Raw genomic sequence first — 15,508 nt, 5'->3', positions numbered from 1 at the left:
TATAGATAAATGAAATGCTTTATTTTACCAAAATAGTGAGCTTCACGAGTCTTGGGGAACATATAATGTACAACACAAGAACAAAGCAAATCTTTACGCATTAAATTGATTTAAACTTTTTTTCAGGAGCCACACTATCAGAAAGAACAGTGGTTGTTGAGTCAGTCTGTATTATTTGAAGGGACAGGAGAAATGCCAATCTCACTTAAGTACAGAGAGATCACAGTACACATTTCCCAAAATCCATTCCCTCAAATCCTACACTAGGTGTTCACTTCCAACCATAACTTTATACTTTCTTTTTTAAAGCAATACATTATCAGACAGCAATAAAAGCACCATTCTAGAAAAGCAGCAACTGTAACAGATACATTGATCAAACTAACAATTGTGGAACTATTGTAGGAGCCTTATGTCCATTCTCATAGCAGATGTGTACACTCACAAGTGCGTGTTGTGCAATGATGCTTTTCAAGGGGAATCACTAAAACACACATTCTCTTGAAAAGAGCTTTCTAGTGTTGAGGGAATGTGTGGGGCCATAAAAACATCAAAAAGGCCCTGCACCTTTAAGGTTATTCCATGGTTTCGGCACCACTACCCTTAAAGGTGCAGGGCCTTCTTTTTTTTTCTTTTTTTTTTTACAGAGACATACAGTATTTCAGAAATACAGGTTTACTAAAGGTCTGTTTTCCAACATTCAGCTCTTCAGCAAAAATCACTACTTTTTATAACCATCCTATATCAGTAAGGCAACCGGAAGAGAGAAATAAAACTAAGGCCACACACAAAGATAAAACAGCCTGCAACTAGATATTAGTTTCACAATGTTGAGTAGTAGGTAACTTGTAGTGTCTGTGGCATGTGCAGCCATTCATATTCTGAGGAAGAAAGGTTTTGGAAGGCCAAGGAGGCGGGAGCAGTATGGGGACCAGTAACACCCAGTCAATGTGACTCCCCAGAGAGTCAGAGTACAGTAGACCATTTTCACATAATCACGGTGACTGGTTTGTGTTGCAGGGCTGCATCCAGAGGAGGCCGTCCAGGGTGCCGCAGGCTCATTTTAGGTCCAGGACCATTGATGCTGGGTTCTCCAGGTAGTCCCTCCACAGGTTCGAGAACCGCGCCATTGTGGCCCCGTCGATGATCCGGTGGTCTGCTGACCAGCTGACATTCATGATGTGAGCTTTCACCACCTCGTCCCTCGAGTTAAGCCTCGGCAGGGCCTGAAAGGGGCATGAACATGTCAGGAGACTATTATTCATAAAGCAATCAAGATATCCATAACCACCAAATAAATATAATGTAACAAGTACATAGAGAGTCATGAGGCTCAGTCAGGCGTCTGTATTGTGTTTGCACCTCCCAGTCAGCCGGACACATGCCCACTGAACTAAGAACCAACACCAACACTCAGCTCCCATTATCAGCAGAGTTCCGTACCCTTGTGCTTCTCACCATAGCCATCATGGACAACATACAGTTGAAGTCAGAAGTTTACATACACTTAGGTTGGAGTCATTAAAACTCATTTTTCAACCCCTCCACAAATTTCTTGTTAACAAACTATAGTTTTGGCAAGTCAGTTAGGACATCTACCTTGTGCATGACACAAGTAAATTTTTCCAACAATTGTTTACAGACAGATTATTTCACTTATAATTCACTGTATCACATATCCATTGGGTCAGAAGTTTACAAACACTAAGTTGATTGTGCTTTTAAACAGCTTGGAAAATTCCAGAAAATGATGTCATGGCTTTAGAAGCTTCTGATAGGCTAATTGACATAATTTGAGTCAATTGGAGGTGTACCTGTGGATGTACTTCAAGGCCTACCTTCAAGCTCCGTGCCTCTTTGCTTGACATCACGGGAAAATCAAAAGAAAGCCAAGACCTCAGAAAACATATTGTAGACCTCCACAAGTCTGGTTCATCCTTGGGAGCAATTTCCAAACGCCTGAAGGTACCACGTTCATCTGTACAAACAATAGTATGCAAGTATAAACACCATGGGACCACACACCCGTTATGCTGCTCAGGAAGGAGACGCGTTCTGTCTCCTAGAGATGAACGTACTTTGGTGAGAAAAGTGCAAATCAATCCCAGAACAACAGCAAAAGACCTTGTGAAGATGCTGGAGGAAACAGGTACAAAAGTATCTATATCCACGGTAAAACAAGTCCTATATCGACATAACCTGAAAGGCTGCTCAGCAATGAAGAAGCCACTGCTCCAAAACCACCATAAAAAAGCCAAACTACAGTTTTCAACTACAGATGGGGACAAAGATTGTACTTTTTGGAGAAATGTCCTCTGGTCTGATGAAACAAAAATAGAACTGTTTGGCCATAATGACCATCATTGTTTGGTGGAAAAAGGGAGAGGCTTGCAAGCAGAAGAACACCATCCCAACCGTGAAGCATGGGGGTGGCAGCATTATGTTGTGGGTGTGCTTTGATGCAGGTGCACTTCACAAAATAGATGGCATCATGAGGTAGGAAAATTATGTGGATATATTGAACCAACATCTCAAGACATCCGTCGGGAAGTTAAAGCTTGGTTGCAAATGGGTCTTCCAAATGGACAATGACCCCAAGTGTACTTCCAAAGTTGTGGCAAAATGGCCTAAGGACAACAAAGTCAAGGTATTGGAGTGGCCATCACAAAGCCCTGACCCAATCCCATAGAAAATTTGTGGGCAGAACTGAAAAAGTGTGTGAGCAAGGAGGCCTAAAAACCTGACTCAGTTACACCAGCTCTGTCAGGAGGAATGGGCCAAAATTCACCCAACTTATTGTGGGAAGCTTGTGGAAGGCTACCCGGAACATTTGAGCCAAGTTAAACAATTAAAAGGCATTGCTACCAAATACTAATTGAGTGTATGTACACTTCTGAGCCACTGGGAATGTGATGAAAGAAATAAAAGCTGAAATAAATCTCTCTCTGCTATTATTCATTTCACATTCTTTCCCATTTCACATTCTTAAAATAAAGTGGTGATCCTAACTGACCTAAGACAGGGAATTTTTACTGGGATTAAATGTCAGGAATTGTGAAAAACTGAGTTTAAATGCATTTGGCTAAGGTGTTTGTAAACTTCAGACTTCAACTGTAGCTGATAAAGTCATTTACAACCTGGATCTTTCCCAGAGCGCCAATCGCCACCTCAGGAGGCAAAATCACTGGCTTTGCATACGTGCCTCCGATCTGATTCAAGGGAATACACAAATACATGACATGTAAATACTGAACAAGCGACCCAAGCAAGCATAGGAAACAAATAACGCAGTAGCTAGCAGTCAATTACTATTCAAGTAAGCATTACTAGATGGCTACCACAAAGGCCAACCAGCTTGATTTATCAGTATTACTTATTGATCAAGCTCATCCTCCCAGGTTTAGCATAAGTTTCTCCCAAGGCCCCCAAACCCCACCCCCTCTCCCCAGCTCACCGAGCCGATGTTGGAGAGGGTGAAGGTGCCTCCTGTGAGGTCGGCCGTGCCCAGCTGGCCCGTGGCGCCCAGGGTCTGCATGCGGTTGAGCTCCACGGCGATCTCAAACACACTCAGCACCTGCACATTCTTCACATTGGGTACCAGCAGACCCTGGCTCGTGTCCATGGCCAGGCCAATGTTGTGGGACGCCTGGTGGAGGAGACGAAAAAGAAGTTCAGACCCAGTTTGGGTTCTCAATCTTTTCGACGGGGGGATCTGAGAAGTTTAAACTCTCTTCGTGTTCATGTTAATGATTCATTATATTTCTACCGTCCAGAATTGTGCTCGCCATGAGCAAGCACAAATACACCATTTATTTGAATATTTTGATGCATCATTGTCTACAATAACACTGCAATATCTAGATCTGGGGGACCTTCCGGCAGCCTTACCTTGTAGGTGATGTTCTGAACAGCCTCATCCACCGAGGCGTTGAGGATGGGGAAACGGAGTAGGCCCAGAGAAGCAGCCTGCTCAAACAGACAAGATATTTATCACCATCACAGCAAACAGACTATTTCTCCAAATCCTCCAACATAGTCCTTTTGGTATGGCATGATGCATCCCACTGCATCATGAGACTTATGACACCCGTTGCAGTGAGGTTGCTCTCCAAGATGTTAAATCACTTCAGTCATAACAGAAGCCATTTAATTTGTCATAACAATAATATGTCATTTGGCATGGGTGGTCATAAATTGACATGAGCTTATAACACTCATTTCAATGTCATAACAATCATGTCAAATAAAGTGTTATAGTGCATTTTCACAATAGTGCCACCTTGACACCCAAATGTCACCTTACAACGTCATTATATTATGTTGGGAGTCAAAGGTCACCTTGATGAAGAAGGGCATGTAGCTGAGCTTGACACCACGAGCCTCTGATAGGCCCTTCAGCTCCTTGCGCAGCTGTACCAGCCTGGTCAGGTTCACCTCATCACAGTACCCAAAGTGGGGGATTTTCAAGGCAGCAGTCATGGTCTTTACCATCGCTTTGTGGAAACCTGGTCGTTCCAAGGAATACAATGGGAAAAAGGGATAAAGTTTTGATGAAAGAGCAACCCATCACCCATAGTGATTATTATCTGAATCAGAGATGTATCCCAGAAAGCAAATACATTTAATGGAAGCATTAACCATCTCTGTAAAACTGCCTCTACCTTTCAGGGGCTCAGTGCTGTCCGTGCCCGAGAAGACGGGCCTGGACATTGCAGGGAGCGGGATACTTGGTGGGGGCTTCGCCTTGGGCTTGACAGCCGAAGAGGGGGCGGATGCTGTGGGAAGTGGGGGCTGAATCTCGTGGAATGGGGTCAGGGGTAAGATGGCCCCTGTCTGTTTGGCCAGAAAGTTGAGGATGTCCTCTTTGAGGATCCGTCCGTCTCTCCCCGTTCCGACCACTTCACTCAGCTTGATCTGAAAAGGAGTAATGAGACAGACAGGTGGACATGAGGTAAAGGAATAATGGGGAGTGGCAATGAAGTAAAAGGACAGACAGGTGGACATTAGTGATGGTGGTGGGGGTCGATACACTTACATATCGCAATGTTATTTATTTGTTTTATATATATTTTTACTGTAGATAGCGCTAGTCAGCTGTACCTGCGCCAAAATGGTGGTATTTTCCTAACTATAACTTGTGGTCGATCTTCTTTTTAAAACAGTGAGACACCATGTTTTTAGCACTTATTTTCCTGACTGATCAAAACGAATTTTCTCATGCTCTCTTGTCTCTCTGTAGTAGACATATAGCGAGCAATATGTTTGTAACATCATAATGCAATACATATCAGCACCTAGGTATCGTGATAACATCATATGGTCCCTGGCAATTCCCAGCCCTAGTGGACATCCACAAAACCCTGCACACCCATTAGCTCTCTAGGATGAGCATTGGTACCACTGGTTTAAAGGGGCAGTGTGCTGCTATACTTTGTGTTGACAGTGTGTGTTTTAATAACTCACGTTGTTCTCCATAGCTAAACGACGGACTGCAGGGGTGGCCTGGGTCTTGTGTCCCTTGATTTCCTGGTGTGTGTGCTCATCGTGTGACATCGCCGGGGTCTCCACAACATCCTCCTCATTGGCCACCTCTGAAAGATCGACCACAAAGTCATCATCACCACCAACCAATGGGAGTCAATGTTGTTTTCGGACTTCCAGATATTCTGTTGTGTTCCTAAATGTTTATATTGATGATGAACGGTAATATAAAAAGGTAAAGGAAATGGTTTCAAGGTTTCCAGTTCCAACTGTTCTGAAAATGTTCACTGTCAACGACTTCATACGTAAGAAGTTGGGAGATTCCCATTACTCTAGTGTTGGTGCCGTACCTACCCGGACCGGACTCTGTCTCAATATCCACCAGCGCTGTACCCACTAAGGCTGTAGCATCCACCTCATAGTAGAGCTTTTTAATGACACCGTCATAGCGACTTGTGATGGTGACTGATGCCTTGTCACTCTGTACCTCACAGATGCTGTCAAACTGAGACACCTTGTCTCCCTCCTTTACATACCTACAGAAAGAGAAAGAGACATTGAACCTAAACAAAATATGTATCTTGGAGCAGCAAATCTTGGAGCAGCAAAGCCCTGTAATAATTGAACTTGTGTGCCTTCTAGTGGCAACTCTTATAAAAACCTAATTCATAAAAAAGTGGTGCTCACATCGGTGTACCATATTTTGAAAACATACCATTCCTTCACCGTCACCTCCATGATGCCCTCGCCAATATCTGAAAGTTTGAATGGCACAATTGGTCCTGGTGTGCCTGTAAAGAGAACAAGTGATCATTAAAACAACATTAATTCTTTAGCCTATAACTTCCACATAGCCTTATGTCTATAACATCTGTTGTAATAGAACCCAATTATTTAAAATAAAATATTTTTTACATAATTTGAACCTGTAAGATTGATTGTTTACAGCCTGTGTGTACACTGTCAACAGCGTTCTTCCTCATTGGGCTAGTTCATTTGAATGGTACAATGCCCGGGTGGTTGGAGATTTAACTTAAGGACCAATGGAATGGTCTAAAAAAAAAAAAGCAAACCCAGCCCCAGCAACGGGACCTACAAAAAGAACTCAGTTGGAATATACTGTTAGTGCAGAAGCCTACCTACCATAACTTGTGCGAAAAAACCTAGCGCTGCACAGCTGAGGGACGAAGACAGGGTGGGGATGGAGGGTGTAGTCTGGTCGGCCAGTTTGGACCCTGGAGCAGCAACGCTTGTGCCGATGTTCCAAAATCTGGGATGATAAACGCTGACAATAAATAGATCCATGTGATTATCATTAATTTGATGGGGCTGGGCACTGCGGGAGCTCGCTACTTCTATACACAGCATCTTCAGTTATTATATTGCATGACTGTTGGGTAGCTATCAAATGTTAACTAGATGCAAAGCAAGTTAAAGTTACTTATTATCTAACAAACCTAACATCCAACAAAGTTAAATCGTCAATCCCAAAGTGTTGTAGCCATTCATGGCTAAATTGTTTATCAAAGTTACTTTAGCTAACGTTAACTGGAAACTTGTTGAAAAGACATTGTAACCGAGGTTTGACATTGGCATTCATGTTCAATTCTGTCATCACACACATCGGCAAGAGTTTGAGTCAATTTGTTGGCTAGCTACATATTTTGGCTAGTAGTAGCGAACAGATAGCAATTTTTGTCAATACAAAGCAATGGCGAAACATTTAATTTCAATCCCACTGTAATGTAGACTAGTTAACTAACGTTAGCCATTCAGCTAGGTAGCTTGTTTGCTAGCAGCTGCATGGGTAAAGTCTCTAGATTGAGGTATAGTGGCAGATTTTCTAAATGTAGGATACTTGTGCGTCATCAACTATTTATGCAAAGCTTTCAGGTGGGGATTAACATTTGGAAAAACTCAAACAAACATACCATGCGTCTCATAAATGTGAATGAGCCTCTAGTAAATGCCGCCATCTTTGTTCCGTCCGGATCTGACGAACAATGCACGCCCCTTTCAATGGCCAACCAGAGATCGGTCGCCGTAGGGGAACGCCTCCCTCGTGAATTGCTCGTCAAATCTATAAAACTAAGTGCACTGTGATTTTAACATATTCTAGTTTAAGGAACATAAATGTATTTACTGAGCTAAGTAACCCGTGACTGGACTGCCTCTCACTACCATATTCGGGGGTGAGAAAACGTTCTAAACGGATGCTTCAGCCAAAGAGTTTTACAACTGAACCAAGATAGACCACAGCCTATTGTTTTCAATGGGAATAAATGAGTCATAGTGGACAGAAAAAGCAATGAGGTGGGCAGAGCCAAGCACGAGCTAGCGAGATCCTATTGGCACGTTCCAGCATATATCTGCATATTTCCGTTAGGGAACGCATATTATGTGAATTGCGCCTGTGCAGAAACTACATTCGCCTTTGCACTCCTAAACATTGCGATTTTTTAAAACTTTTGCAAACGGTAAAGTCTACAAAAACGTTGTCCACTCTGTTCATAACAGATTTTAGTTTTGGGCTAAGAAAACGGTTTTGAAATAAAATGTTTAATCGACGAGAAAATGTGCAGAATGTCGGCCAAAATCCATCTCGTTCCATCTCACACTCTGTCTTGGGTTAGTTATAAAAAAATATTTGCCTTATGTCTGTGTTACAACTTTACTTGAGGCGATGTTAATGGGGTTAATAGTGATGGGCCAGTAATTGAAGGTTGCTGGTTTGAGTCCCTGAGCCGACTATGTGATGAGGTAAACCGACTAGGTGAAAAATCTGTTGATGTGCCTTTGAGTAAGACACTTACCCCTAATTGCTCCAGGAAGTAGCCCTGTGTATGAGTGTCTGCTAAATTACTAAAATGTCAAATGTAATAGCACGTTCATAACACATACGCAGTACAACTATTTGAGGGGATGTTCATGTAAAAGATGCCATTGTACTTTGTAACTCTCTTGTGTTGTGTTTTTAAAGATAGGACTGTCCAGCCAGCGATCGAGGTTTATTGGTGTTTATTCTGACGATAGACACAAGGAAGCACATTAGATGTGCAGGACAACAGTATGTTGATGGCTGTAGATTTGTGATTCGTTGCTTGTCAGTCAGTATCAGACTAGGTTTTTTGTAATCAAACATCAAAACAATGACAAAAATAGTACAAAATACAATCAATGTCAGTACCTGATGATAGTTAGAGGAAGCACATTAGATTTTTAGGACAGTATGTTGATGGCTGTAGATTTGTGATGTGTCTTTTGGCATGGAAATACAGTGCCTTCAGAAAGTATTCACACCCTTTGACTTTTCCCACATTTTGTAGTGCTACACCCTGAATTTAAAATGGATTCAATTGAGATTTTGTGTCAGTGATATATACACAATACCGCATACTGTCAATGTGGAATTCTGTTTTTAGAATTTTATACAAATTAATAAAAAATGAAAAGCTGAAATGTCTTGAATTAATAAGAATTCAACCTCTTTGTTATAGCAAGCCTAAATTTAAAAAAAATGTGCTTAACAAGTCACATTATAAGTTGCATGGAATCACTCTGTGTGCAATGATAGTGGTTAACATGATTTTTGAATGACTACCCCACCTCTGTACCACACACATACATTTATCTGTAAGGTCCCTCAGTCAAGAAGTGAATTTCAAGCACAGATTCAACCACAAAGACCAGGGAGGTTTTCCAATGCATTGCAAAGAAGGGCACCTATTGTGAGATGGGTGAAAATAAAAAAAGCAGACACTGAATATCCCTTTGAGCATGGTGAAGTTATCAATTATGCTTTGGGGATAATCCAACACAACACATCACTGAGTACCAGTCTTCATATTTTCAAGCATGGTGGTAGCTGAATCATGTTATGGGTATGCTTGTCATCGGCAAGGACAAGGGAGTTATTTAGGATAAAGCAAACATAATAGTATGCCCAGGAAAAATACTTGAAGAAAAACTAGTTCAGTCTGCTTTACAACAGAAACTGGGAGACAAATTCACCATTCAGCAGGACAATAACCTTAAACCTAAAAGGCCAAATACACACTGTTAGTTGCTTACCAAAACGACATTGAATGTTCCTGAGTGGCCTAGTTACAGTTTTGACTTAAATCTGCTTGAAATCGATGACATGAAAATGGCTGTCTAGCAATGATCAACAACCAACTTGACAGCGCTTGAAGAACTTTGAAAAGAATAACGGACAAATATTGTACAATCCACGTATGCAAAGCTCTTACCCAAGAGAGACTTACCCAAAAATACTCACAGTTGTAATTTTCTGCCAAAGGTGATTCTAACATGTATTGACTCAGGGGGTTGAATACTTATCTAATCAAGTACAATAGTATATAGTATAATTTTTCTTCCACTTAAGACATTACAGAGTATTGTGTGTGGATCGTTGACCCTTCGTGGTTGAGAGAATGCCAAGAGGGTGCAAAGCTGTCATCAAGGCAAAAATATAAAATATAAAATGTATTTTGAAGATGTATCAACAACATATATATATATATATATATATATATATATACACACATAGCTAGCTACATAGTTGTCTTTGCTGTCTTTGTATCAAGGATAAAGGTGTAGCTTTGAGAAACTAACAAGGTTAGCTAGCCAGCTGTATTCGTTCGCAGCCATTGCTAGCTAGCCAACTCTACCAGCTAGCAGTATTGTATCATTTTTAGTCAATAACATTTTTGCAACCTAAGCTTAACTTTCTGAACTTTCGAGACGTGTAGTCCACTTGTGTAGCTAGCAGGACTGACTTTGTGTTAGCTAGCCAACGTTTAATTACTTCAGCGTTATGAACTAGACACGGACACGAATGATCCATTGGTAGTTTGTTGTAACCAAGTATTGGTGCTAACCGTGTGTTATTGGATGCTAGTTAGCTACGGCGTCAAAGGATACGGTGCACTGGGTGGGTTTCAGGGAAGAATACTGTACCAAGTTATCTAGCTGAATAAACTAAGTTTGAGCCTATTCCTGGAAACACTGAACCACTGTAGTTTACATCAATTATAATTCTAAAGTGGAAGTTGGAAAAGTTATATTTAAGTGTTTCAGTGAATGGTTAGTGAGGGAGGCCCTGCGCTCTCGCTTCCCCAATTGTTTAGTTCATTTTCATTCCAATCTCCTTTGCATTAGCGTAGCCTCTCCTGTAGCCTGTCAACTATGTGTCTGTCTATCCCTGTTCTCTCCTCTCTGCACAGGCCACACAAACGCCTCACACCGCGTGGCCGCTGCCACTCTAGCGTGGTGGTCCCAGCGCGCACGACCCACGTGGAGTTCCAGGTCTCCGGCAGCCTCTGGAACTGCCGGTCTGCGGCCAACAAGGCAGAGTTCATCTCAGCCTACGCTACCCTCCAGTCCCTCGACTTCTTGGCACTGACGGAAACATGGATTACCACAGAAAACACAGCTACACCTACTGCTCTCTCCTCGCCTGACCACGTGTTCTCGCATACCCCGAGAGCATCTGGTCAGCGGGGTGGTGGCACTGGAATCCTCATCTCTCCCAAGTGGACATTCTCTCTTTCTCCCCTGACCCATCTGTCTATCTCCTCATTTGAATTCCATGCTGTCACAGTCACTAGCCCATTCAAGCTTAACATCCTTATCATTTATCGCCCTCCAGGTTCCCTTGGAGAGTTCATCAATGAGCTTGACGCCTTGATAAGTTCCTTTCCTGAGGATGGCTCACCCCTCACAGTTCTGGGTGACTTTAACCTCCCTATGTCTACCTTTGACTCATTTCTCTCTGCCTCCTTTCCACTCCTCTCCTCTTTTGACCTCACCCTCTCACCGTCCCCCCCTACTCACAAGGCAGGCAATACGCTTGACCTCATCTTTACTAGATGCTGTTCTTCTACTAATCTCACTGCAACTCCCCTCCAAGTCTCCGACCACTACCTTGTATCCTTTTCCCTCTCGCTCTCCTCCAACACTACTCACTCTGCCCCTACTCAGATGGTATTGCGCTGTCGCAACCTTCGCTCTCTCTCTCCTGCTACTCTCTGCTCTTCCATCCTATCATCTCTTCCCTCTGCTCAATCCTTCTCCAACCAATCTCCTTATTCTGCTTCCTCAACCCTCCTCTCCTCCCTTTCTGCATCCTTTGACTCTCTATGTCCCCTATCCTCCCGGCCGGCTCGGTCCTCCCCTCCTGCTCCGTGGCTTGACGACTCATTGCGAGCTCACAGAACAGGGCTCCGGGCAGCCGAGCAGAAATGGAGGAAAACTAGCCTCCCTGCGGACCTGGCATCTTTTCACTCCCTCCTCTCTACATTTTCTTCCTCTGTTTCTGCTAAAGCCACTTTCTACCACTCTAAATTCCAAGCATCTGCCTCTAATCCTAGGAAGCTCTTTGCCACCTTCTCCTCCCTCCTGAATCCTCCCCCCCCTCCTCCCTCTCTGCGGATGACTTCGTCAACCATTTTGAAAAGAAGGTTGACGACATTTGATCCTCGTTTGTTAAGTCAAATGACACCGCTGGTCCTGCTCACGTTGCCCTACCCTTTGCTTTGACCTCTTTCTCCCCTCTCTCTCCAGATGAAATCTTGCGACTTGTGACGGCCGGCCGCCCAACAACCTGCCCGCTTGACCCTATCCCCTCCTCTCTTCTCCAGACCATTTCCGGAGACCTTCTCCCCTACCTCACCTCGCTCATCAACTCATCCTTGACCGCTGGCTACGTCCCTTCCGTCTTCAAGAGAGCGAGAGTTGCACCCCTTCTCAAAAAATCTACACTCGATCCCTCTGATGTCAACAACTACAGACCAGTATCCCTTCTTTCTTTTCTCTCCAAAACTCTTGAGCGTGCCGTCCTTGGCCAGCTCTCTTGCTATCTCTCTCAGAATGACCTTCTTGATCCAAATCAGTCAGGTTTCTAGACTGGTCATTCAACTGAGACTGCTCTTCTCTGTGTCACGGAGGCTCTCCGCACTGCTAAAGCTAACTCTCTCTCCTCTGCTCTCATCCTTCTAGACCTATCTGCTGCCTTTGATACTGTGAACCATGAACCTCCTCTCCACCCTCTCCGAGTTGGGCATCTCTGGCGCGGCTCACTCTTGGATTGGGTCCTACCTGACAGGTCACTCCTACCAGGTGGCGTGGCGAGAATCCGTCTCCGCACCACGTGCTCTCACCACTGGTATCCCCCAGGGATCAGTTCTAGGCCCTCTCCTATTCTCGCTATACACCAAGTCACTTGGCTCTGTCATATCCTCACATGGTCTCTCCTATCATTGCTATGCAGACGACACACAATTAATCTTCTCCTTTCCCCCTTCTGATAACCAGGTGGCGAATCGCATCTCTGCATGTCTGGCAGACATATCAGTGTGGATGACGGATCACCACCTCAAGCTGAACCTCGGCAAGACGGAGCTGCTCTTCCTCCCGGGGAAGGACTGCCCGTTCCATGATCTCGCAATCACGGTTCACAACTCCATTGTGTCCTCCTCTCAGAGTGCTAAGAGCCTTGGCGTGACCCTGGACAACACCCTGTCGTTCTCCGCTAACATCAAGGCGGTGACCCGATCCTGTAGGTTCATGCTCTACAACATTCGCAGAGTACGACCCTGCCTTACACAGGAAGCGGCGCAGGTCCTAATCCAGGCACTTGTCATCTCCCGTCTGGATTACTGAAACTCGCTGCTGGCGGGGCTCCCTGCCTGTGCCATTAAACCCCTACAACTCATTCAGAACGCCACAGCCCGTCTGGTGTTCAACCTTCCCAAGTTCTCTCACGTCACCCCGCACCTCCGCACACTCCACTGGCTTCCAGTTGAAGATCGCATCTGCTACAAGCCCATGGTGCTTGCCTATGGAGCTGTGAGGGGAACGGCACCTCCGTACCTTCAGGCTCTGATCAGTCGCTACACCCAAAGAAGGGCACCGCGTTCATCCACCTCTGGCCTGCTCGCCTCCCTACCTCTGCGGAAGCACAGTTCTCGCTCAGCCCAGTCAAAACTGTTCGCTGCTCTGGCACCCAATGGTGGAACAAGCTCCCTCACGACGCCAGGACAGCGGAGTCAATCACCACCTTCTGGAGACACCTGAAACCCCACCTCTTTAAGGAATACCTGGGATAGGATAAAGTAATCCTTCTAACCCCCCCCCCCCCAAAAAAAAGATATAGATGTACTATTGTAAAGTGGTTGTTCCACTGGATATCATAAGGTGAATGCACCAATTTGTAAGTCGTAATTACTCCACAATTTGTAAGTCACTCTGGATAAGAGCGTCTGCTAAATGACGTAAATGTAAATGTATACACAACATTAAGAACACCTCTTTCCATGACATAGACTGACCAGGTGAATCCAGGTGAAAGCTATGATCCCTTATTGATGTCACTTGTGAAATCCACTTCAATCAATGTAGATGAAGGGGAGAAGACAGGTTAAAGAAGTATTTTTAAGCCTTGAGACAAATAAGACAGGTCCTTGCGAAAGGGGCAGTGCATTATCATGCTGAAACATGAGGTTATGGCGACAGATGAATGGCGCAACAATGGGCCTCAGAATCTCGTTCTATTTGCCATCAATAAAATGCAATTGTCTTCGTTGTCCGTACCTTATACCTTATACCTGCCCATACCATAACCCCACCACCACCATGGGACACTCTGTTCACATCAGCAAACCACTCGCCCACAAAACGCCATGTTATATGTGGTCTGCGGTTGTGAGGCTGCTTGGATGTACTGCCAAATTCTATAAAACGACATTGGAGGTGGCTTATGGTAGAGAAATTAACATAACATTTTCAGGCAACAGCTCTGGTGGACAGTCCTGCAGTCAGCATGCCAATTGCACGCTTGCTCAAAACTTGAGACATCTGTAGCATTGTGTTGTGTGAGAAAACTGCACATATTAGAGTGGTGTTCTATTGTCCCCAGCACCTGTGTAATGATCATGCTGTTTAATCAGCTTCTTGATATGCCACACTTGTCAGGTGGATGGATTATCTTGTCAAAGAAGAAATGCTCACTAACAGAGATGTAAACAAATTTTTGCACAAAATTTGAGAGAAATTTGCATTTTGTATATAGACTTAAAAAAAAGTATTTATTTATTTAATTTAAAAAAATTATACTGTATTATTGACTGTATGTTTGTTCATTCCATGTGTAACTCTGTGTTGTTGTATGTGTCGAACTGCTTTGCTTTATCTTGGCCAGGTCGCAGTTGTAAATGAGAACTTGTTCTCAACTGGCCTACCTGGTTAAATAAAGGTGAAATAAAAATAAATAAATACAATTTGGTGCATATGGAACATTTCTGGGCTCTTTTATTTCAGCTTGCGTTTATATTTTTGTTCAGTGTATATACATCAGGACATTTACATAGTGAACTCGTACACATTGTAAATATGAAAATAGAATATAGAATTTCAGAACGTGACCTACCACTTGCATGTCAATATCAGACTAAGAAGAATTTACGTTTGCAATCTTCCCCTATCTGCAAATGTAACCAATGGCATAAAACCTTATTGATTTAAATTCAATCAATGAATATAAATATATTTCTGCTGTGTCAAGTGGAAACATAACCAACCCTGTTACATTAATAAAACATTCATTATCAATAACAACCACAAGTTGATATTTTGAGTATATCACACAGTAAATGTAGTTTGTTTGTTATACAGCAGATTTGAACTTGCAAAATGATCTAGTGCTGCTAATAAATGTGTTTTGCATGGGTTATGAATGGGTTATGTATGGGTTATGTATGTTATGAATGTGTCATGTATAGGTTATTAATGGGCTATGTATAGGTTATGAATGCATTATGTATATATTTTTAATGGGTGAAATATGAGTTATGAATGTGTTATGTATGGGTTATGAATGTGATATGTATGGGTTATGTATGGGTTATGATTGGGTTATGATTTGGGTTATGTATGGGTTATGTATGTTATGAATGTGTCATGTATAGGCTATTAATGTGCTATGTATGGGTTATGAATGGGTTATGTATAGGTTATGAATGGGTTA

At 43.2% G+C, this 15,508-nt stretch overlaps 1 protein-coding gene and 1 non-coding gene across 3 annotated transcripts; both read right to left on the bottom strand.

The window, feature by feature from the left end:
* On the bottom strand, positions 1-7,516 carry LOC115151630 (lipoamide acyltransferase component of branched-chain alpha-keto acid dehydrogenase complex, mitochondrial). Of its 2 annotated transcripts, none has more exons than XM_029695726.1 (11): positions 7,413-7,516; positions 6,625-6,766; positions 6,197-6,272; positions 5,836-6,017; positions 5,464-5,591; positions 4,662-4,914; positions 4,339-4,505; positions 3,889-3,966; positions 3,455-3,646; positions 3,138-3,209; positions 1-1,226 (listed from the first exon to the last, which is right to left on the bottom strand). In XM_029695726.1, the coding sequence occupies exons 1-11, from the start codon at positions 7,455-7,457 to the stop codon at positions 1,059-1,061; spliced, it is 1,503 nt and encodes a 500-aa protein (XP_029551586.1). In that variant the 5' UTR covers positions 7,458-7,516; the 3' UTR covers positions 1-1,058. The 2 variants fall into 2 exon arrangements, with proteins under 2 accessions (XP_029551586.1, XP_029551587.1); XM_029695727.1 differs by having other exon boundaries at positions 6,625-6,751; positions 7,413-7,511.
* LOC115152531 (small nucleolar RNA SNORD94) lies at positions 1,329-1,467 on the bottom strand. The gene has a single exon (XR_003867531.1). It is a non-coding gene; the product is annotated as a small nucleolar RNA SNORD94 (small nucleolar RNA).
* Positions 7,517-15,508: the final 7,992 nt, after the last annotated feature.

Source organism: Salmo trutta, chromosome 17, assembly GCF_901001165.1.
Source record: "Salmo trutta chromosome 17, fSalTru1.1, whole genome shotgun sequence".
NCBI lineage: Eukaryota > Metazoa > Chordata > Actinopteri > Salmoniformes > Salmonidae > Salmo > Salmo trutta.
The sequence above is the reverse complement of the archived record's forward strand: the minus strand, read 5'-3'. Positions and strand labels throughout refer to the sequence as shown.